Source organism: Bubalus bubalis, chromosome 20, assembly GCF_019923935.1.
Source record: "Bubalus bubalis isolate 160015118507 breed Murrah chromosome 20, NDDB_SH_1, whole genome shotgun sequence".
In the NCBI taxonomy this organism is placed as follows: domain Eukaryota; kingdom Metazoa; phylum Chordata; class Mammalia; order Artiodactyla; family Bovidae; genus Bubalus; species Bubalus bubalis.
The window spans coordinates 23,067,923-23,093,315 of record NC_059176.1 but is presented as its reverse complement, the minus strand read 5'-3'; the positions used below and the strand labels follow the sequence as shown (position 1 = coordinate 23,093,315).

The following is a 25,393-nucleotide window of genomic DNA, read 5'->3' as shown; positions in this document are numbered from 1 at the left end:
TCTCGTGCTCTTTCACTGGTAGGCTGACGCTTTACCACTAGCGCCACCTGGTGCTAGGCACTATGATAGTAACTATTGTTATATTATTTATATAGTTGTGATACTCCTTGAATATTTGTATTTATATTATCTACCGTAGCTTAAAAAGTCCTTGGTTGGTCGAAATAGAAGGATGTACATACAACCAAAGGTTTTGAATGATACCTAGCACGGAATCAAATTCTATAACTAATTTAGAAGCAGACCGTCAGTAACCAAGGGGGACACTCCAATCTCCTGACTATATTCTAGTTGTCATCTTTTATGGGCTATGTTTTCCACTGTCTTTGAGATGACACACCCTCAAGGGTTAATTAATGGTCTTATCAAATTGTGAGTTTATCTCACCTTGAAATCTTATCAAAAATCAACAAACATGGATTTGAATAGCTTTTCATGCCTATTGCATACTATGCAGGAAGAAGAAAGTGAAGATTTATTTATCCTGAATTCAACTGTAAGAATACAGGAAATACATTTTTATCTCTCCTAATATATTAGCTTAAAATATATATATATATTCTTCCTTAATGTTCATACCAGCACTATTTACAATAACCAAGACATGGAAGCAACTCAAGTGCCCATCATCAAACAAAAGGATAAAGACACAGTTTATATATACAGTGGAATATTACTCAGCCATAAAAAGGAAGAAAAGTGTTTCATTTGCAGCAACATGGATGGACCTACAGATTATCATACTAAGTGAAGTAAGTCAGAGAAAGACAAATATCATATGATATCACTTATATGTGGAATCTAAAAAAATGATACAAATGAACTTATTTACAAAACAGAAATATACTCATAGACATAGAAAACAAACTTATGATTACCAAGATAGGGATAAATTGGGAATTTGGGATTAACAGATATATACTCCTATATATAAAAAACAGAAACAAGGGCCCACTGTATAGCACAAGAGACTATATTCAGTATCTTGCAATAACCTAAAAAGGAAAAAAAATTTTTTAAAGAATATATATATATATAACTAGATTATTTTGCTGTACACCTGAAATATTGTAAATCAATTCTATTTCAATTAAAAATAATTTTTAGTTAATTAAATTTTAAAATAAAAAGATATGGATATTCTTATATATCAAGATATTGCTACAGGTAAATTCATTTAAAAATACTTGAATTATTCAGAAATCACACTCCTACACAAATGAGTTGAAAATGTCTATTCACACAAAAATCTGCACATAAAAATTTACAGTAGCTTTATTCATAACTGTCAAACTTGAAAGCAACAAAGATGTCCTTCTATAGGAAACTGTGGTGCACTCCATACAATGAAGGGTATCCAGCCATGAAAAGACATGGGGAAACTTAAATGTATATAGCTTATTGAAAGAAGCCAGTCTGCAAAGGCTATATACTGTATGATTCCAACTACATGACATTCTTGAAAAGGAAAAACTATAGAGATAATAAAAAGGTCATGATTGTCTGGGGTTGTAGAAGGAGGGATAAATAGGTGGAACATAAGGGATTTTTAAGTTAAGTCAAGTCACTCGCTCAGTTGTGTCTGGCTCTTTGCGACCCTGTGGACTGTAGCCCACCAGGCTCCTCCATCCATGGGATTCTCCAGGCAAGAATACTGGAGTGGGTTGCCATTTCCTTCTCCAGGATTTTTAGGGCAGTGAAATTATCTGTACAGTTCAGTGATGGTAGATATATATGACATTATTGGCAAAATCCATAATATGGCATGAATTTTTAAACACCAGTTTTAAAAGGTTATATTTATGTTTAAGTATTACTGTTTACTTACCTGTATCATTTACATTTCTTTCCAAAATTTAATTTTACCCATAGGCAAAAATCCCAATTTTAGTTCCCTGTTACAAGAATAGACACCAGCTGATTTTCTTTAAAATGTCAACTGTGTGGATATAGATAAGCTGAAACACAAGTAAATAAGAAAATTTCCTTTCAGTTCAGTTCAGTCGCTCAGTCGTGCCTGACTCTGCAACCCCATGAATTGCAGCACACCAGGCCTCCCTGTCCATCACCAACTCCTGGAGTTCACTCAAACTCACGTCCATCGAGTTGGTGATGCCATCCAGCCATCTCATCCTCTGTCGTCCGCTTCTCCTCCTGCTCCCAATCCCTCCCAGCATCAGAGTCTTTTCCAGTGAGTCAAGTCTTCGCATGAGGTGGCCTAAGTACTGGAGTTTCAGCTTTAGAATCAATCCTTCCAAAGAACACCCAGGACTAATCTCCTTTAGAATGGACTGGTTGGATCTCCTTGCAGTCCAAGGGACTCTCAAGAGTCTTCTCCAACACCACAGTTCAATTGCATCAATTCTTCGACGCTCAGCTTTCTTCATAGTCCAACTCTCACATCCATACATGACCACTGGAAAAACCATAGCCTTGACTAGACAGACCTTTGTTGGCAAAGTAATGTCTCTGCTTTTGAATATGAGTGGCTCTCAAATGCATCTTCATTCGAGATGTCAGTTGCCTGGTTTTTATACATCACTACATTACAGAATCACAAGTAAAGCCCAAAGGAATGGTATGATGTAGTATAAGCTATTAATGCCGTGTAGTCTGCCTTATCTAGGAAGTGGCAATTACAAGCGCTATTCTCAAAAGCGAAAACAAAGGCTACATCATTAAAGGGTCCATAGGCATTGACCCTTCTTTAAACTTACAGTCTACTATAGTTTAACATGTCTATATGTCAATGAACTCATTTTACAGATATTCATTAACTACTGACACTCAACAAAATATGTAGAAAACAATTCAAGGATGATAAAGATGGATCCTCCATTATTTTTTCATTGTATTATTCATCAATGTCAATAAAATAGTCTTTATTTTTAAGTGCTTTTACTTATGATGCTTGCATTCCTAGATTCTTCTTGTCTTCATTTTGTCCCAAAACTTTTTTCTTAAAATAGTTTCCACATATTCTACTTGCTTTTCTCTCAAGTGAATATAAACCACTTAGGGAAATAAGACCCACTCTGTTACACTGACAAAGAAGCAGATATAAGATCCCACCCCCAAAATGGCATTTATTGCCCATGTGATTTTTAAAAAGCAATAGAAGAAACATGGTCTCGATTTCAGAAAACTGAGACAAGCAGAAAGACAATAGAAAAGATAAAGAAAAGAAACAAATAATAGTTCTTCTAGAATGTTTAACTACCTCAAGTAAACTATATACTTTGGCATTTAAAAGAGTCATATTCAAAATTCACATGATAAGTGCTTTAAATCTAACTTATTTGTAAAATAATTTCTAAAAGAAATAATCCTTAATAACTGTTTAAAATTCGAGGGGAAATGTAAAGGTTTTCATTGCAGACCATGTTTTGTAAATTATAATGTCCACAGCAATGTGATTTCCAGGATAACATTCTAGCTGATGATAAAAATGAAAATATGCCTATTCCTACATAGCTCTGCCTTAAACATATTTGTCACATACATTAATTTATTATCTTCAGACAATATATCTTATCTTTTATCTATTTTATTCTACTCAATTGCCTATACATTTCTAGTAGCTCCCTCTGCTAATTTCTCTTCATTGAAATGTTAAATATTATGAGCTCCTTAAAAATCTTCCCCCAAAACTAGCTATATATTATAGTTACATTGATTTTCATAAGTATTCAATATAATTTTGATTTTTTAAAAGTAAAAACTATTTTAAATGTTTATATAATACTCTACAAAACAGTCTTCAACGAATTTTTTTTGGTAAACTATGGTACGTTGTTTGGTTCAGTATAAATGATATGGTAAATTTGCATTCAAATTCATGGAACTTTTCAAATCTGTTTCCCATTTAGCTGAACAGCCAAAAACAATATTTTCATTTGTAAACAGCTGTTTCATAATCAGCTCTTTTGTACTATGTGGAATTCCATAAAAGATAGAAAATTTTATTTAAAATACAGGAATTGCATTAATCCACTGCAAATCATTGATTAGTTTTTGTATACTACCACACAGTTTAACTTATAAGGAAAGATTTTAAGGAAAATTTAATCTTGTGTCCAAATATAACATTACTTTAAACATGAGGTCATCTAAACATCTGTCTCCAATATATCACTGGGGATTTAAATCAAAAGTCTGCTAAACATGTACAATCATTTTGAAAATAAATAACAGGACAAATTTTGTCTTGATTATGATTATCATGCATTTTAAAAGGAAACATTTATTCTAATAAGAAAAGTCTGAACTAATTTAAACTTTATTGACATTAAGTTAAAATAGTTTCATACAAAAGAGGTATATTTCATTTATTTTCTGTTTAACAATACTTATATTTTAACTTTTCAACATTATACACTTTTCCTTTATCTCTTCATGTATTTTTAACTGCAAAATATTCAAGGAAAATTTTCAAGACATAAAATGTTTCCACTCAGTAACTGAAAAACTAATAATATTCTTTCTGAACTTTTCTTCCTTTAGGGCAACTATGAATCCTCAAAAAGGACTAAAATAGGTCTATCCATTTAACTGACTCATACTTTATACATTAAAATAAAATGAATATGTCTAATTACAAAAGACAAGGCAAAAAGTTCCCTTCAAAACTTTACAACTAGCAGAAAAAAAAAGGATTATTTTAAAGAGTTTAATTAAAACAAAGTCTATACTTATTGTAGAATTTGCGTCTAGTAAGCATGATTATGTATTTTAATTCAGCAACAGGATTACTTTAAAAACCAGCTATTCAATAAATACTTCAGATGAATTAGTATTAAAAATAAACCAAATGTTTAATCTTCAAAACAGTTTCTGCCAAAACTAAAATGAATGTTAGCACTTGAAAAGCTGGAGAAAGGCAAATTGAAGCATCACTGAATAATACATTCTTAGAAAAGCACTATAACACTTCCTTAATGTAGCAGAAATCACTAGAAAAAATTCAGCCACGAGGGATGTAAAGGATATTAATGTCCGGGCTGATCATGCATCTAATAGGCTATGACAAAATATAAATGTAGAAGGCGGTAGGTATGGATTTTGGAACTCCCACAATTCTTTTCTTCTTCCTGCCTATGTCTCAGAAAAGCTGACAGCTTTCATCATGGTAATTTCAGATTGTGTATTCTACTTTGGTGCATATGGGCTAAGAACTTTAAAATGCATTTGTGACACTGTGTGTGGAACTCCTTCAAAGCAAGAAGTGTGTCTTACTCATCTTGGATGCCCACTGCCTACAGCTTCATCAGACACATACAGCTTGACAATGCTTTGTAAATGCATGAATTAGCTAATGAAAGGAACACCTGACTAAAACCCAAGAATTTTGCCCTGAGTCAGCTGGAACAGCCTACTATTAATAATAAACTGCCTTAGCTTTCCCACCTATAAAACAACACTAATTTTTGACCCTCAATGAGGTATTATGAGAACTGAATAAAAACATATATACAAAAGTATTCCCAGAACTGACAGTAGTAAACAAGTATAATTATTATGATGATTCGCAACAATCTATGTAGGTTAAAACTGTATACACAGAGAAACAGATACTGAATGTGAGATAGAGTATTTATAAAAATGAAGATTTTTTAAGGCTAAAATTAAAATAATTTGTTTACCAAAATAATATGATGTGTCAAAATATAAACAAATTCACTTTAGAAATGCAGTTTAAAAACTGGGAGCTAAGAAATCCCTTGGGAAAATTTGTCTTGTATCATTTTGTTTAACTTTATAGGATGCTGAAAACTTTATAATTAATGTCTTCTGGATTACCCAGAAATTCAGGTTTTTTTATATAGTTAATACAAATGAGTTTATCCTATATATTAGCCTTCTCATTCAAAAGGTTTAATACTATAATAGATGCCTAAAGATGTTGATTCAGCATAAGCAATATAAAGTTATAATTCTTCTGTTGCCAGTGCTTTTCTTCAAAATTTAAACAAACACAGATGTGACCTAACTGGGAAGTATTTGAATTTATATTCATCTTTGTATTAAAATAGCACAGACTTATCTTTACAATCATTGCTGTTAATTCCATTAAAAAAACACTAAAGTATAAAAATAATTTTGCCTCACTATAGTTTCTATTTGTATAATTTTCTAACATTTGAACTTTAGGTTCCTACATATAAGTTTCCATTTCTTTCTTAGTAGATTTGCTCTAGAATGATGTTGCTAGTAAGTGGCTCCTTGAAAAATCACTTTATTTGGCTTTTCCGCATTCAGTTACTCAATTCATGCAAAGTACTATGTGTCATTTTTTTTCTAAATCATACTGACTTTTATTTTTTAAAATATCCATATTAGCAATATTTTCAGACATTCATCTAAGTTCTTTAATATGACAGAGTCCCGAATTTCAGGGACCATATTTCTCAATTTTAACTGCACACTGAAATCAGCTGAAAGCAATTTTTAAAATGCTAATAAGTCCTAGTCCCAACTCCCAAAGATGCTGATTTAGTCTATCTGGGTGTGTGGCCCTGGCATCAGGAGCTTTTAAGGTTACCCAGGTGATTCTAATGTGTAATCAAGGGCTGAGAATCACTGCTTTGCAAGTTCACAGTCTTGTAGGGGAGATTACTAATAACAGCAACAAACACATGTATGGGGTGCTTCCTCGTAACAGGCAACAGGCTAAGCTCTTATATGCAATATCTCATTTAACTCACAACAAACTAATAAGAAAAGATTCTGTTACTAATTCCTACTTTATGAATAAGGACATGTAGATTAAAAAGATTAAGAAGCTCTCCCAAGGTTCCACCACTGTTAATTGACTGAGAGAGAACTCAAAGACAGCTATCCTTAACTCCAAATCCAGAGAGGGAAGTACTATCATGGTAGAAACTAAGTCATAAACCTAATCTTTTAAAGAATTAAGTCAGAGTACTAGTGAAAAGAAGTGACAGAAGAATTACTTTTGAGGATATAAAAACAGTAAAATTACCAAGATATTGAAAATGTGCATTTTTCTCCTTAGCCTGATTGTCAGAATAAACTGAAAATGTTCTCAAAATTGTTGTATTGAAGGGAAAAAAAAAAAAAAAAAACCACTCCCAGGCAGTGTCTTGATCTAGCTGCATACCTCTTAGTTGTCATGGACACAAGAAGGAACAATGAAATCATTATTTGACGATTATTTTTCAGTTGCTAGTCAGCATATGATTCCGTCTGTAAACTGCATCTCTGTACTCCCTGCGGATCAGGGGAGCTGTCCCTCCTGGTAGTGACAGAATAACCACAAACAAAACAATCCTTCTCAGGGGAAAGCCATCTTTATCTGTCAGTATTAGTCAGTTGAGAAACAGAGCTGCAGGCAGCTGAAAAAACAGTTTGACTGTTTTAAGTTTACAGGTGGCCTTATAATGGAAAGTTTTACACACTGAAATTCCTTTTTCAAGTTAAAAAAGTTTGGATATAAAGGGACAAAATTTGGCAGTATTTTAATGCAAAGCTTCTAACCAGTTTGCAAAAGCAGAATATCAAATTTTAGTGACGCTTGGTGAACTAAGCTCCGGCCTTCTGGTAAATGGATTCAGTTAACGGTTAGTGTTATGGTGTTAGTCACTCAGTCATGTCTGACTCTGAACCTCCATGGACTATGGCCCACCAGGCTCTGCCATCCATGGAATTCATCAGGCCAAATACAGGAGTGGGTTGCCATTCCCTTCTCCAGGGGATCTTCCTAACCCAGGAATTGAACCTGGGTCTCCTGTATTGCAGGCAGATTCTTTACCATCTGAGCCACCAAGGAAGTCCTCAGTTAATTAACTGTTACCACCCTTTCTATGCCACACACTCCTCATGGTTAAAGTCAGATCAGACACATGTACCTGTTATCACAGGGCCTGGTATATATAAGACATTTAACAGATGTTTTCTGAATGAATTCATGGACACTGGCGAGAACTAATTCAAAAAATATTCTTAAACAGCAGATTATATACACAGTGAATAATAATAATATCAGCGTGTAAATGAACAGCTGCTTAAAGACCAGCTAGAAAGTATTCTGATATGTATGTTTATTTACCTCTATGTGTGTGTGTGTGTGTGTGTGTGTGTGTGTGTGTGTTTATGTGTTGTTTTTTGGGAGGGACAAAGTTGAAAAGAGAAGGCATTTGACTAAATAATTCCACAACCATTAGTATTAAGGATCAGAAACTGGGGGTTCTATGAAAGGCACCATCTATGCTTTCTCCATCATGTGTAGAAGCAGATGGAGTGGATTTATTTTACAGGTGGCTCAAAACACTTTCCCTGCTTGGCTTATCATAAGTTCAACGTTTTCTGGGGCAAAGGCACAGTATGGAGACTATCCCATGGTACAAAGCACAGTTAATTAAACTTAGCTACTAGAATAAAATTTTCCTAGAATAAAACCAGGGTTTTAAAAAGTCAGATAAGGCCACTATTGATGAGAGTTAGAAAATACAGGGTGATTTGATGAGAAGCCCTGGACAGGCCCTGAGTGAGTACACTGAACCTTGGAGTTGAGGGACTGGAAAAAAACACAGAAACTAATGAGAAAAGAACCATTAATTACAAACTTGGACAATAATGTTTCCTGGGAAAATGACTAACGGAACCTAATTAACCTATAAATCAGAAGTTGGAAGTTGTCGATCTGGTGGTCTCTTTATCACTGGTGGGATATGGAAATAACTACATTAAAGACAAGGTCTTTATTACTTGTTTTGATTAGTAATGCTTGACAAAATTTATTCCAAACATTACTATACAATTTAAAGATGCCAAAGTTTTTATAAAAGATAAACAGAATAACTACAAAAATATAAATGCCCTTCTCTTACAAAAAAGTAAGTCTTGGGATAAGGGAATAACCCAAGCTCTTTGATAAGGAGACCACTGGATTATGAATTGAGAATAATCACTCCTCTACACCCATGGGGTTGCAAAGAGTCGGATATGACTGAGCGACTGAACTGAACTGAACTGAACTGAAGGCCCACTATGGAATACTAGAAAAAAGACTTCCAGAAGCAACCTAATGACTCCACCTGGGGAATAAAAAGACCACTTCATCTGATGAAAAATAGGATTATGTTAATGATATCCAGGTTTGAGAACAAAACTCTATCCCCCCAAATCAGGAGAGTTAAGCAAAATGAGATTAGGTTTCTAAAAGGTAAACAGAAAAATAGAGTTTACATTATAAATTGTAGAACAGAATTATAGTTAGCATATATTCATATAATGTGTCACTCACCTATGAAGAGTTTCTAAAATGTTTAGAATTCACCTAAATACTTCCATGAATTCCCTCTCCGTTAATAATAACTACACTTACAGAGTGCTTACTTAGTGCTAAGTACATTAATAAGCACTTGACAGGGATCAACCCATCTGACCCTTCCAACAGCCTTATGAAGTATTGCAATGGCTCTGTACTTCATGGATGAAGCACAGACATGTTAAACTGCCAGCCCACAGTAACACACCTAGTGAGCATGCGAATTGGGGTCTAACGCCAGGTGTAAAGCAGCGGAATCCCCACAGGCACTTCCTTCCAGTACTGCCTCTACTGTCTTCATTAGGTAAAGTTCACTAACCTTACAACAGATGCCCCTTGATGGGGTGTCCTATTTTTCTTCTTTTTGTTGTACCTTCCATAGTGTACCGAAAAGTTTGCCATCTATGTAATCAATTTTGGAAAATGATGTAATTTCAAAGCAAAGACCCAACAACAAAAGTGAGGCAGATTAATGTTTCCATATATATTTTTTTCCAAATATATATTTCATAAACACACACACACACACACACAAATGTGTCAAATAACTCTTTGGGACACCAGAGTATAAACTTAATAGAGCAGAAGAGAAAATTAAGATTAATTTGCTCTGACCCCACTGAAGAAATCCCCTGTCATGTGACTCCATGCATCTCTCTGTGTCTACAAATCATGTGGGAGTAACTCACCAGTTCCTGAGGGAGTGTGGGACAAGCAGGGAGAAGACTGACTGGAAAAACACAACCAACACAGCGGCCCTTGAGCTTAGAAAATAAACTAACTTCGGAAAAGTAACTAACAATCAGACAGTCCACACTTGTTATAGTCACTCCTGGGAAACCAGGTATTGGGAAGAAACCAGTCTACACCTATGCACAGTCAAGATCCAGGAAGACACTTATCCCAGAATCAATGGGATTTACAGTATCTAGGATTAAAGTCCCTCCAAGATTGACTCCTACTTACAGCAATCAGGGCAGGAAAACTAAGCCTCCTTGGATTTCCTTTTTCTTCCTCTGCAGCTGTTAGGAATAAAATGGAACAGTGCATCTTAGGTAGTGCATGGTTCCTGGGGTAATGTCTCACTTTGGTGGCAGGAGAGCAGCAATGATTTTTCTCACCATCAGTGACGTGTATTGAGCCTGGCAGGAACTCAACCAACTCCTTCAGGTCGTTAAGTAGCAATATAAACTCTAGCATCTTGATGACACGTTTAGAATTTTTCAAATTAACATTCAAAATTGAAAACCAAAATAAATGTGACATTCATTCATTCAGTCATCTATTCATTCAACAAATGTTCACTATCTATCCTGTACCAGATTTTATTTTAGGCCCTGGGGATACACCAGGATACCAAACAGTCAAGATTCTTATCTTTAGGGAGCTTATTGTTTCCTGAGAGAAATAAGAGCATGTTTTAATATGTCATTGTTCTACATCAAGTTTATCTAATGATTAATAGTAAAAATTCTTACATTTAAATAAAAAATAAATATGTCAATGTTACTTACAGATCAATAAAATGTAAAGAATATTTTCTTTTAATTTAATATATGGCTATCTTCCCAGCTATGTAATGTTAATAAAATATATATTAAAAGTGTGATTTCCTCATGTTCACTCAAATGCAAGCATACATAAATTCACATAGACTGCACAAATCATAACAAAAAAATGCAGACATTTTCCAATGCAGAAAAAGCTAATGTCCTAACAACCTATGCATACTAATGACCACAACAACACTTATTTTACTCCAATCTTGAAGCTTCCCGTATTACAGTTCTTTGGTTTGCACTTTCCCTTTGGTCCTCCCCTGCTATCCAACTACTCAAAATCCATTTATCCACCCATTTATTTATTTATTGCACAAATATGTCCAGAAACAATTGAAGTGAGAACCTCTAGAATCCACTTGCCCTTGTCCTTTAGGACCAGAGTTTCTCAGAAGGTGAAAAAGACCTAAGGTTTTCTATTTTTTATTTTTTTGAGACTCTCAGTTTACTTTATTAAAAAGTAAAGAAATGGCAACTAACAGAGTTATTAAAATATAGCTGATCTTAAATGCTTAAATTTCACAAAGTAAAGCTTTTAAAAAACATAATCGCAATGACAGAAGCAATGACTTCATGTCTAGCTTTATTTGAAAGGAATGCCAAAGGTTTACATTTACAAGGTCCTCCGTGAACTTGAAACTGCCTTCCAAAGGCCCCCCTTATCCTGCTGGCACATTTCTGTCTCATTGTTAAGAAGAGGCCACCAGGCTGTCTCCACTTATGACTGTCTCATTCTCACTCCCTACTGCACATAGCCCTTGGACCTCAGAAGGGCACAGGACCCTGCATTTGGGCCTAAAAGTCCTAACTATCCTAGGGCTCCTGATAGTGATATCTCACACCTATTACAGGTTTAAAAGAAGGATTTTTGTGGCTCACCTACAAATTTCATACCATTGTTCTAGAAGGAAATGCACCTTATTGCAAAAAATTAACTTAAAACTATAAATTTTTGGAATATGACCTACACATTTAGGGTATTACATGAAATTCTATATTTTCTCAAACATGGTAACTGCATTTCTTCTTTTCTTGCCTATTTATATGTTCTTCCCATACATGATAACTGTCTTTTTAAATTTTAACTTGCCCACAAAAAAACTTGCCATTCAAAAAAAAGAAAAAAAAACTTGCCATCCATTTATAACTTATGTAAATAATGGGAAATAACAGACCTCCTTTTTGAGTTTACAATATAAAATATTTCTGTATATAGCTACACACGAGCAGCAAGTATGCAACTTATACTGATTAAATGTCAAATATGCCATTACAGAAAGCAAATCATACTGTTCACATAGGACTATTATCATTTAGACACTTTCGAGAAAAAACATAAAAGTTTATTTTCAGTGCTGTCCTGACAAACTATCACTCCTACAAGGAACATTCCCTCCACCACTGGGAAAACGAAGGATACCATGAAAAAATTCAAATCACTTGACTTCTAAAAGGTCTTTTTTTGTTGTTTTTTGGCTGTGCTGAACATGGCATGTGAGGATCTTAATTCCCTGACCAGGGGTCAAACCCACACCCCCTGCGGTGGAAGGGCAGTGTCTTAACCACTGGACCACCAAGGAAGTCCCTAAAAGGTCTTTTCTTTACCTCTGCCACACCGAGGGCTACTTAGACCACAAGAGGCACAAAAGCAAAATAGATCTCAGCAGAATTGTACTGATTTGTGGCAAATGCAATTTAAAGAAAAACAGATTTACTGAGTGGCTACGACATTCTAACCACTGTAGTGGGCCTCGTGCTGCTGCTGCTAAGTCGCTTCAGTCATGTCCGACTCTGTGCTACCCCATAGATGGCAGCCCACCAGGCTCCGTCGTCCCTGGGATTCTCCAGGCAAGAACACTGGAGTGGGTTGCCATTCCCTTCTCCAATGCATGAAAGTGCAAAGTGAAAGTGAAGTTGCTCAGCCGTGTCCGACTGTTAATGACCCCATGGACTGCAGCCTACCAGGCTCCTCCGTCCATGGGATTTTCCAGGCAAGAGTACTGGAGTGGGGTGCCATCGCCTTCTCCACAGTGGGCCTAGAGATATAAAATCAGTAAGACTTGTGTGTATGTGTCCCTGTGCGACATATACAAGAACCCATATATAGACCCCAGTGTCTCTGTGCGACCATTTGGACTGTAGCCCATCAGGCTCCTCTGTCCATGAGATTTTTCAGGCAAGAATCATGGAGTGTGTTGCCATTTCCACCTCCAGGGGATCTTCCCCATCCAGGGATCAAACTTGCATCTCTAGTGTCTCCTGCATTGCAGACAGATTCTTTATGCGGGTCTCTACCTAAAAGGTGCTTTGTAAGACATAAAAAACAAGACATAGATCCAGTGTAATCTTTTAAATTAATCACACACAAAAACTAAAGTAATTGTGAAAAGCATCTATGTAGGGTGAAACATAATACTATATAATATATAAACATACCAATGAAAACATTAAAAATACAAATACTACTGGATAATGACTATTTAAAAACCCAGTGTTGAATGGAAAGATGATACATTTTTAGACTACAGAATATATAAATCCAGCAAGGGTCCCGCCCTTTTTATACTTAAGTGCCAGTATCTCTACTTTTCATTCCTTTCTTTCCCTTTGCTTCTCTATTGGTCTTCTAATCTCCAGTATATGTGTGGTTGAAAGACTAGAAGGTATAGGCCAATGCAGATCTTCACGAAAACATGAAGGAAACAAAAGTCTTATTTCTTGATGCAGCATCAGGCAAACATGAGACTATGTTTCACTGTGAAAGAAAGTTGCTGATATGACCCTACAATTTTTATATCATCACATTCCTACTTTCAACTTAAAAGAATATAAAATAAATGTAATGAAAACTTGCCCAATCAAAACAAAAAAAACTAGTCTTTAGTACTTCTTATATTAATTTACTTTAAATATTCACCTTCTTCATTATTTCCCTAAAATTTCATAGCTGTATACATTTCTCATTAAAAAATAATTTGAGTCATCATTTTAGAAATAGCTTATAGGACATGGGAAAGTGATACTGCCATCTTGTGGTTAAAGATTCATTTACAACAACAAGGACTTACTGGTATTTCCCATTAACTCCACAACATATTATGTATTAATCTAAAGAAAAATAATTTACTGTTTGGAAGTTATCTTTAAGAAAAATATACTTTTCATATATCTCTCTCACTTTCTTATGTTAAATCCCACTAAGTTAAAGCAGAAATGGCATTTTGAGTGGCAGCCTCGGATAAATAAAAACTGCATTTGGCCCTCTAGATCCTACTCACAATAGCTGATCCTTTACTTTCAGTGTAACACACACTCTAACCCTGGGAATTCAGAGAAACAAAAATATGGAATCTAGGAGCACTGTTTCACAAAATAATCTCCAAGACCTACAAGCAACTAATATGGCATTTATGCTAAGCTTATAAATAATATTTTTTTGACCTAGGACCCTAAATTCAAAAGCACTACAGATAAACTCAGAGAAGGAAATGGCAATCCACTCCAGTGTTCTTGCCTAGAGAATCCCAGGGACAGGGGAGCCTGGTGGGCTGCCGTCTATGGGGTCACACAGAGTCGGACACGACTGAAGTGACTTAGCAGCAGTAGCACAGATAAAATAAACAATATAGCAACAGAAATACTTTCTTCCATCCCTCTTATATATGGTAATGGTGGTTTAGTCGCTAAATTGTATCCAATTCCTGCAATCTCATGGACTGTAGCCCACCAGGCTCCTCTGTCTATGGGGTTCCCCAGGCAAGAATACAGGAATCTACTTATGTATAGCAACCTGTTTTTCCATATATAGTTAAGAATTATACTTAAATGGAAAAATTAATTTTAAAAGTACAGTCCTCTATATTTTTAAAGTATGTGGTCTTCTGTAATCTATGCAAGACACCTGTTGCAAGTGTTTTACAATGGTGGAATCTAATTAAAAGTCAGGACATTTCTACATCTAACTCTTATCATCAGAAAGTTTTCCCTTTTTTTTTTTCCTTTTTGAGCAAATCACCAAAATTATAGGAAGACAGCACCATCTATAGGTCGGCCCAGGTACAGAATGAAGTTATTAGATGTTACTGCCCACTGTGATACAGTAGCCAACCAAATGTACTACCCCAGAAGGAAGTTCCAAAATAACCCTGTTTATTCTTGACACTCTCCAAAGCATTTTACTCTATCTCTACAACCACCCTCCAGGATAATAACTGTAATAATCGCAACAACAGTCACAGCAATAAGAACTAAAACCAAAGTTTCCCATAATTGCATTATTTTGATTTTGATAGATTTGATGATTCATAAATAGGTAAGTTTTCAAGAAATATTAGGGCACTGGAATTTTCCTCTCCCTCTCTCTCTCTCTCTCTCTCTCTCACACACACAAATACACACACACGCACTCACACACACACAAAATATAAAACTTTGTGGTTTTAACAATTCTATTTTAGGTGTCACTGAATTCTACTGAAACACATATTTCATTATCCTTTCTCCAAAGTTACATCTTCTCTTTATAACAGTCCACTCTAGTTTCTATAGACATTCAACTAAATTTACCATTGTGTCTAACCTAAGGCTACCAGACTCATACACAGGAAAAGGCTCAAGACAAATCAATGTTTTATGCAACTTAAATATCCTCCTTCACAGATAAGCTTGTCCAGTCGGCTCTGGGGTCGCTCTCACTCCAGTGAGTCATTCTAGAGCCTAAGGTGATTGTATAATGGTTGAATAAATGATAACCTGAGCACCGAGGGTCAGATCATTCCTAATCATTGCTGGTAGGGACTGGCAGAAATGATGTAGCTCCAAAGATGCTGAGCCCCTTGTGGGTAATATGGAGAATTTCATACAAGTGCTGGGGCTGGCACTTAAAGATCTAGCAAAAACAAGAAATGGCCGGTTGCACCAAAGGTAGACTCTGTTTGTTCATCAATACTCAACCTATAGCATTTAATCCAACCGGAATAAAAGAGGCCTGATGAAGGTAGTACTCTGTATGGGGCTGATAACCTGATATCTCATTCTGTATATTACAAGGCAGGGTAGGATAGTGGGTAGGAATATAAGCTCTGAAAGCAAAGAGAACAGAGCTTGAGCCTATACTCTGTCACTGGTCTTGAGCAAGTTACTTAATTTCTCTAAGCTTTATTTCCCTCATCCTCAAGAAGTTACAGATTAATACTGATGATTTAAACACAGTAAGGATTTTAAGTAAAGCATTGATATATTGAATACTATACACAGTAGCAACCCACTCCAGTACTCTTGTCTGGAAAATCCCATGGATGGAGAAGCCTGGTGGGCTGCAGTCCATGGGGTTGCTAAGAGTCGGACACGACTGAGCGACTTCACTTTCACTTTCACTTATACACACAGTAGACATTCAAGAGCATTGAAGATGTATCTTAGCATTTCCTGTTTGTCTTATTATAATTATTGACTAGATAATTATGTAGGATCCACCCAACCCAAACAAATACCCTGAGAAGTTCATTTGCAACTTCTTAACAAACAGAATTAATGAGAAAAACTAGGCTCAAAATAAGGATGGACACAACTATATAACGAAAAATGGTATTTGAGGATCTAATATCAGTTTCAAATTTTAGCTCCAAAATATTTTTTAAATCATTAGAATCCACATGACTCTTGATTTCCACATTATTTTTACTGTATAATTTAGAAATTTAAGTCTTCAGGGCACAGAGAAGTTAGAAATACAGATCAGAGAGTTACCTGCACCTGGATAGTACAGAAGCCAGAGAGCAAGGACACAGCAGAGTGGGAATGGGTAGAGAACTCAGAACCCTGCAGAACATCAATTTTTGAGGAAATAGAAAAAAGACAGAGGAACCAGCAATTCTTTGTTGCTGGTACACAAGTGATCATGTATGGAGAAGGGGGTGAAAATCAATAGCAGAGACAACTTTAAAGAGAAAAATTGGTTACAGATGTGAAATTCCACCAAGATTAGGTAAAATTAGGAATGAAAGCCAGTAGTTAACAGTTCCAGCAAAAAGGTAAATGCAGATATGCCAGTTATAGCGGGTAGTCAAACTGAGTGAGGAACTTTTCACAAAAGCTGACAATGAAAGGAAGAAAAATACAGGACCATAGCTTGAATTTGAGAAACACAATATGAAGAGAAAAATACAATAGATTGTTTGTTGTGACTTGAACTGTGTCCCCCACCCTTGAAAAGATATGTTCAAATCCTAACCCCTAGTACCTGAGAATGTGACCTTATTTGGAAATAGCATCTTTACAAACATAACCAAGTTAAAATGAGGTCATAACGGAATGTAGTGGGCCACAATCCAATGAGTGATGTTCTTATAACAAGAGAGAAATTTGGATACAGACACTGAGGCAAATAGGGAGAAAGTGATGTGACAACAGTCAAAGAGCACAAGGACTGTGGGCAACTGCCAGAAGCTAGGTGAGAGGCAGACAACAGATTCTCTCTCAGATTCCCCGCCCACACTTGATTTCAGACTTCTAACCTCCAGAACCACACGATCATGAATTGCTGGTGTTTTGTGCCACCCAGTTTGTGGTACATTGTTCAAGCCACTAGCAAACTAATAAACAAAAACTACTGACAACAATCCAAAGATACAGACCTACTAGAGTTTCTGCTGTTGCTGTTGTTGTTTAGTCTCTAAGTCCTGTCCAACTCTTTGCAACCCTATGGACTGTAGCCCACCAGGCTCCTCTGTCCAAGGAATTTCCCAGGCAAGAATATTTATAGGGTGTATAAATCATGATCACATCAAAACAGGGAAATAACTGACACAAACATGATAGTTTAAAAGCAAAAGAAAACTGGTAAAAAAAAAAAAAAGAGTTAAAATCTGGAACAATTATAAAGAATCCTGTAGAAGTCCCTTAACCTGGTTTCACTCATTGCCATTTTAAGATACTGCACACTTAAATCATAAAGGTGTTTGAAAATGATTGGTGCATCTCTTTTCAGTTTGGGGTCCTGAAACGAAAGATGATACATAAATTTTAAAAGTGATCACGGGGACTTCCCTGGTAGTGCAGAGGATAAGAATCTGGGCACACGGGTTCCATGACTGGTCTGGGAAGATTCCACAAGCTGTGGAGCAACTAAGCCCTTATGCCTCAACTACTGAGCCCGTGCTCCAGAGCCCTCGAGCCGTAACCATTGAGCCCTCAAGCCACAACTAGAAGCCCTCCCACCTACAGCTTGTGCTCAACAACAAGAGAAGCCATCACAGTAAGAAGCCTAGAGAGTGCCACTGGAGAGCAGCCAACTATAGAGAGTTGCAAACTAGAGAGTAGCCCCCATTTGCCATAACTAGATAAAGCCCATCCAAAGCAACAAAGACCCAACACAGGCAAAAATAAAATAAATAAAAATTAAAAGTGATCATCGGCCTCTCAGCCAAAAAAAGAGGTGGCAGAGAGTGCAGACCTGAATGTTTTCACGTCATTTATCAAACAACTACTATAAAATAAAATATTGTTGAAAGAAAATATTGTTGCAATATCAGTGGTCTGATTATTAGAATCCCAGAATACTTATCTTTCTTTAGAGTAGGACCCTACGAATAATATTCTATGGCTTGGGCTTCTGATATCTATTCATTAATACAGTCAACAAACATTTCTGAGCACCTGCTGTACTACACCTAAAACACAGCTTCTCAATGGTCTGAGACGCTGTCGTCAAGACAGTGGTGGGACACAGGGCCGGGGGCAGGGAGGTGAGGAAGGCCTGGTTAACAAGGCGTATCTAAAATGTGTACAGTTGTTTTATGTTCTTATATCACTTGTGCCCACATCTAAGACTTATAGTTTTAAAACATGTTTCAGTGAAGGACAGTAAAATAAACCTTCTGAAATGTCCCATGTAATTCATATTTTATTGGCTCTTAAATTCATATTTTTGAGAACTAGATTTTCTTTGAGACAGACTATATTTCAATTAAAACATACTCTTTAAAGGTATTTCATAATTAATTTGAGCAATAGAGTTGCTTCCTCCTATGTGGTTGAAATAAGGGGAAATTTTTCCTCCCTAATTACCCAGATAATGGGTTCCAGCCTCCCTTTGATGTGTCATAAAGGTTCACCTGTTTCTCTACAACCTGCTATTTATTATCAAGCAAATGCAGTTTGCCAAATCCTGAATTTCCAAAGGTGCCATTTATCCAAATCACATGTGTATCCCCTTTGCACCCATGCTGAAAAAGAATTCTCCTTGATCAAAATTTTAACCTTGATTACCCCCCCAGTGCATCAGCTCTTTTATTACCAAGTCCAAATTAAAATCTGAAGAACTACTAGTATACACACTGCCTATTATGATTGCATGCTTTTAACTGTATTTTAACTGTTTGGGGTTAGGGTAAGAAAAGGTAGAAATCTTGTGAAAATGGAGATATGTAAGGTATATAAGATTAGGAGTTTTGAAAATAAGATTTGAAATTATTCTACCTTTTTAGTGACCTTTTTGGGTTGAAAGCCTTGAACTCTCTCCCATCAATATAAAGTACATTTTACATATACGCTCAATAGTTTATCTCCCAGGAGTCTATCTATGAATCCCAGGTTTCTCTCCTCCAGAAAAAGTCTCTCGTTTCATTTTCTCACTTGATCCCTTGAAGATGATTAATGAGATAAACTACACAAAGTAGTTGAACTGTGTTTAGTGCAAAACTGGAAAACTTATTTCTGAGGTACTTTGACTAAACAATTTGACTCAAACATCTGCAGCACGATGAACAAAATAAAAACAGTGATTGAAGCTGTGGTAGGATTTTGCTTACAAGATACAGAGGACTAGGATGATGCTGGAGAGGAAGAAACAACAGCCTGGAAATTTGGGGAAATAAATCAGGGTTCTGCTGGAATGGTGATCATGTAAAGGACAGATGGAGGAGACTTAAGAATTCTTAAGAAGAATTCTGAGTGAGACCTGCAGAGGTCAAGGAATATGAGTGTCAGATTTGGGGAGGCAGGAGAAGAAGGCTCCTAGTGATGCCACCATGAAGAAAATTCAGTGTGGACAGGGTCTAGGTGTGCCCTCTAGAGGGAGCCTGATAGGTCTGGGCAAGAGCAGGGTTTCTCAGGGGCCAGGGGACTTCGTTAGAGATCTGGGAGAATTGTAAAGTTGAATGCCAGAGCCCTGTGAGAACTTGGGTAGAATACCCATTTGAGAGGGCCTAAAAGGCACCCACATGACATGGGAAATAAAAACCCCATAAGCTTTGGAAACACATGGAAGTGCCCACATGGGAAAAGGGGAAGGTCTGAGATGGAACCACTAGGGAAAAGGGGAAGGTCTGAGATGGAACCATGCTCCTGGCTTCAAAGAAGAGATAAAAGGGAAACTTCCCAGAGCCACACTGGGAGCAAACCATGGAATGATGGGGGCCCCAGGGGACTGGGCTCATCTCTGCTCTTGGATACACAGATTATGACTCAGACCACAGGCCAGATTTCAGCTCCCACTTGCTCAAGTGGACAGAGCCCTTTTTCAGGCCACAATCTGCCCTACTGCACATAGAGGCCCTAAATGTAATGAGAAATGATAATCTTGTGCCTGTACACATGGAATTATTTGGAGAGAGCAAGATATTATGATGCAGCAGAAAGACTATAAGGATTGTATTTGTAGATAAAAGTTGTTTCAAGGGATGTAAACTAATAAAAGATAGATAATAAAGGATAGCAGACTTGATCTCTCCAACTTCTAAAAATATCTGCCAGTGAGAATAGTATTTTCCTAGTTCCTCTCTTATCCTATTCCTTTAGAAATAATTGCATCCTTGTGCAACCACAGGCAAGTGAATGCCCTCTGGGTATCAGTTTCTTCATTCTGAAGGTGTGGTGAGGATTTAAAATGTTGATACATGTAAAGCTTCGCATTGGGCATGGCCCTTGTATTTATTCCAGAAATGTTAGCTATTTTTATTACTTGTATCATTCAATGCTAATGAGAATGTTAAAACTGGATGTGGCTTCAAGGCCATCTGGGAGCATTTATGCAGAAAATGATTTTCAAGTCAGGCCTTGAAAATGGGCAGAGTTTCAATCAGTTCAGTTCAGTTCAGTCGCTCAGTCGTGTCCGACTCTTTGCGACCCCATGAATTGCAGCACACCAGGCCTCCCTGTCCATCAACATCTCCCGGAGTTCACTCAAACTCACGTCCATCGAGTCGGTGATGCCATCCAGCCATCTCATCCTCTGTCATCCCCTTCTCCTCCTGCCCCCAACCCCTCCCAGTATCAGAGTCTTTTCCAATGAGTCAACTCTTCGCGTGAGATGGCCAAAGTATTGGAGTTTCAGCTTTAGGATTCCTAGGATTTTTAGGATTCCTGCCTGCAGTAGTAGATATAATGGTCATCTGAGTTAAATTCACCCATTCCAGTCCATTTTAGTTCACTGATTCCTAGAACGTCGACGTTCACTCTTGCCATCTCCTGTTTGACCACTTCCAATTTGCCTTGATTCGTGGACCTGACATTCCAGGTTCCTATGCAATATCGCTCTTTACAGCATCAGACCTTGCTTCTATCACCAGTCACATCCACAACTGGGTATTGTTTTTGCTTTGGCTCCATCCCTTCATTCTTTCTGGAGTTATTCACTGATCTGCAGTAGCATATTGGGCACCTACTGACCTGGGGAGTTCCTCTTTCAGTATCCTATCATTTTGCCTTTTCATACTGTTCATGGGGTTCTCAAGGCAAGAATACTGAAGTGGTTTGCCATTCCCTTCTCCAGTGGACCACATTCTGTCAGAGAGTTTCACAGAGTTTAAATAGGTAGATAAAATTAGGAAAAGACATTCCAGGCATTGGGAATAAAGGTGCAAAGGTATAGGCAGCATTCAAGTATGGTGAGCAGATCTACTGAGCAGAAACCAAATGGAACGTATGGCAGAGGACAGGAAAATAAGACTGAAAGCTAAACTGACAGCACACAAGTAAGGAGGACAGAACTTGTTCTTCTCTCTACGGTCAGCAATGAAAGCCAAGAAAGATTTAACTTGCAACCTACTTCAATCTGGCTCCAACTCTATGGAATCTCTTTTCTCAAGTCTTCTAAAGCAGTGCTTCTAAAACCTGAAAGAATAAACTAGTGACTTGAGGACTTTCCTAAAGCTCAGCTTCTGATATGGTATGTCTGCAATAAGCTTAGCCTGAGGTCCTACATTTTTAACATGCTTCCAAGTACTACCAGGCTCCTCCTTCCTGCTCATCCATGGATCACACTTTGAATACTAATCCAATGGCCTCTTCTCCATCTCATCCTTAACCTCTCTGAAGTGTTGGCCTTGCTGATCTTCCTGAAGCTATCATCACTGGCTTATATTCCCTCACCTCAATTTTAGGCTATTACTTGAAGCTGGGAAGGCAAACTAGGAGCCTACTCTGTGTATACTGTCTTGAACACAGCTTTCATCACTGGGCTTCCCTGGTGACTCAGACGGTAATGCATCTGCCCGCAATGCGGGAGACCCGGGTTCAATCCCTGGGTCGGGAAGACCCCCCTGGAGAAGCAAATGGCAGTCCACTCCAGCACTCTTGCCTGGAAAATCCCATGGGCAGAGCCTGACAGGCTACAGTCCATGGGGTTGCAAAGAGTCAGACACAACTGAGCGACTTCACTTTCACTTTCACTTTTCATCATGTACAACAAAGTTGCCATTGGTAACAATATGATAGCAATAGCTACAAACTTAAGACAAGTCTTTAGATATGTATTATTCAAGCAACTGCCAGTGCATCATTTGGTTTTTTAAATGCAAATATTATAAACATCTTTTAACAAAAGACACACATATATCATTACAAAAGGCACCAATTGCCCATCTCATAATGTGTTTCTACTTCTTTGGAAAATAATTTGCCCTGAGATTCTCACCTCTCCCAGTGGGGATTGGCTACAACTGATTGGTACAGAAGTAGGCCCCTGACCAATACTGGATTATTTTGAGTCTCACCCCAGCATCCTACACTGGAATTGAAAAAAAGCAAGTCAGTCTCCTGTTTCCCTGGTGGCTGAGTAGTAAAGAAACCGCCTGCAATGCAGAAGACCCAGGAGACCCAGATTCGATCCCTGGGTAGGCAAGATCCCCTGGAGGAGGGCATGGCAACCCACTCCTGTATCCTTGCCTGGAGAATCCCATGGACAGAGGAGCCTGGTGGGCTACAGTCCGTGGTGTTGCAAAGAGTTGGACACAACTGAAGCGACTGCACATATGAATCACTAGTCACAGGTTAGGATGTTCACCAATTAACTATATTTCCCTCCTGGGCCAGCTGAGTTTTATTTAATAAGGGTTGTGGACTCTGAATCAAGCAAATCAAGGGCAGCTGACAGTCTTGGACATTGTGGAATTTGACCAAAATGGTGAGTAAATTGGTGCAAATTCATTATCACTACCGGGAACAACTAAAAAGTAGAAAGTGGGGGCACTGACAATATAATGAATAGACACAGCATAATCACATATAAGAAATGAATGCCTTGATTGCCATATTAATGAAATGTCATTGTTAGAAAAGTGTAGATTTTAAGTGATACATCTGCTTGTGGTCCTCCTAGATGCAAGGAACTTGTGACAGGATGTTAAATAGTCATAATTTGTAACAGTCCTTTATACAAAGTTCAAATTTGTTTGAAAATAAAATTTGCTAGTCAAAGGTAGACATTAGACATTCAGTCATCTTAATATGATTTACTAGTATTACCATAATTTATTAAGGGATATTTACATTTATAAAAATGTTTTGGGACTTCCCTGGTGGTCCAGTGGCTAAGACTTGGTGCTCCCAATGCAGGGGGTGCAAGTCCCATGCCTGGTCAGGGAATTAGGTTTCACTTGCTGCAAATAATGAACTCCCTTGCTACAATTAAAGATTCACATGCAGCAGCTAAGATCCAGAGCAGCTAAATAAATAAATAAGTACATTTAAAAAAATGTTTTATGGTGATGAGTGAATTACAGTAATTATTTTATATATTCATAATAATATGTATCGCAATTTGTAAGATTACATTTTCAATCAATTCATAATTTATATTTTAAAATATCTTTAAAATACATTCACATAATGTAACTAGTGAGTTAGTAACTTTCTCTTAGCCACACCTAGTAATTACTTCCATGATTAGTTATAACAGATTTCTTCCTAAAGATTCTTCCCTACAGCATAACTCTCCATAAATTACTGTGAGCCTATTATATCAAAGGTGTTTATATGCGTCAACATTTTCATTTAATTTTAATACGCTTATTAAGGCAGGAATAGCTGCAAGCAAGAAACAGGATGCAATAAGAAAACCTGTGGAGTCCCGAGGCACATACTTTAACGAGGGAGGTAGAAATATGTAAGATCTGAGTTAGCTGGGGGAAAAAGAGGCTAGAGTGGATAGCACAACTCAGTCTAACGCAAACTGAATCATTTCTAATACAATAGCCAGCCAGGCTAAAAGACCTCCTCAAAGCGGCAGGCCTCGGGACTGCTGCCTACCTTGCTTTCCAGGCTAGGAACACAGAATGCGGGGAACTCGAGAGCGGCCGGCGCGGGCGCCGCGGCGACTTGACCTGGGACACCCGGGGCCCGCCGCCTGATCCCGGTTTTCTTTACTCCCGCGCTCCGCGGGCTCGGGCTACTCAGGCTCTGAACCCGGAGCGCGGAAGGCATAGGAAGAAGGCAAAACCTATGGTGGGGAGGCTTGTCGGAGAAAGGTTTTTCGGAACACGCGAAAGGAAAGGCGACTAGCCCCCAGTCGGGCGGGGCGGCCTTACCAGCAGAGCCACCGGCCAGGATCTGCCGAGAAGCCTCGTTCACGAAGCCGACAGAGGGCTTAGCCGACATCTTCGCAAGACAGTGGACCACGGCGTGGGCTGAGATGCCGGGGCGAGCTCGCCTGCCTCGATGCCGGCCTGCAGAGCCTCTCTGGAGCAGGAGAGCCGGGGCTGTGTTGCTTCTTGGGCCGAGTGGCTCCCTGGGGGGCGGCAATCCGACGACTGCTCGGAGGCGGCGGGCGGTTTGGACCACAGATTAGCAGCGTGATCTCCGGCGTGTTGAGACCTGTCTGTGGCTCTCCTTCAGGGGCTCCCTCTCCCTGCTCCTGTCTCTCTGGGCTCCGAGGAGGACCCAGGGACCCCGGGGTTGGGTTGGTCGACCGCAGCGGGTCGGTTTGGTCTCCTAGATTGGCGCTCACGGGTTTCCCTATCGGGAGCCTTCTGCAGAGTTTGTCAAGCTGGACGCTCTGCCTCTGATAAGGCAAGTAAAAAAAGTGACTCTGGCCTAGAACTTCATCGGCAGGGCCCCGGTGACCCTTGCCCTCTGGAAAGCCAGAACACAGTGCAGTTCTAAAGAAGGAACAGGTGACTGAATTCCTTGGAGTTAGTTGTCCTGAAACTGTAGAACTGAAATTGACAGCAACTAAGTCAAAATAAATCCAGTTTACGCTTATCTTACAATTGAGTTAATGTAGTACTTTTCTAAGAAGCGGTTTTGGCTTAAGGGAATTTATCTCATA

General features: G+C 38.0%; 1 protein-coding gene across 3 annotated transcripts in view; it reads right to left on the bottom strand.

Annotated features, from left to right (window-relative positions):
- The window catches only part of SLC25A21 (solute carrier family 25 member 21), a 519,679-nt gene extending 494,286 nt beyond the window's left edge, over positions 1-25,393 (bottom strand). Inside the window, exon 1 of one of the 3 annotated variants that reach the window (XM_025271366.3) lies at positions 24,654-25,393. In XM_025271366.3, the coding sequence (XP_025127151.1) occupies positions 24,654-24,723 (70 nt within the window). In that variant the 5' untranslated portion in view covers positions 24,724-25,393. The remainder of the gene's footprint in view (positions 1-24,653) is intronic. The other 2 variants (XM_025271363.3, XM_025271362.3) reach the window with 2 other exon arrangements.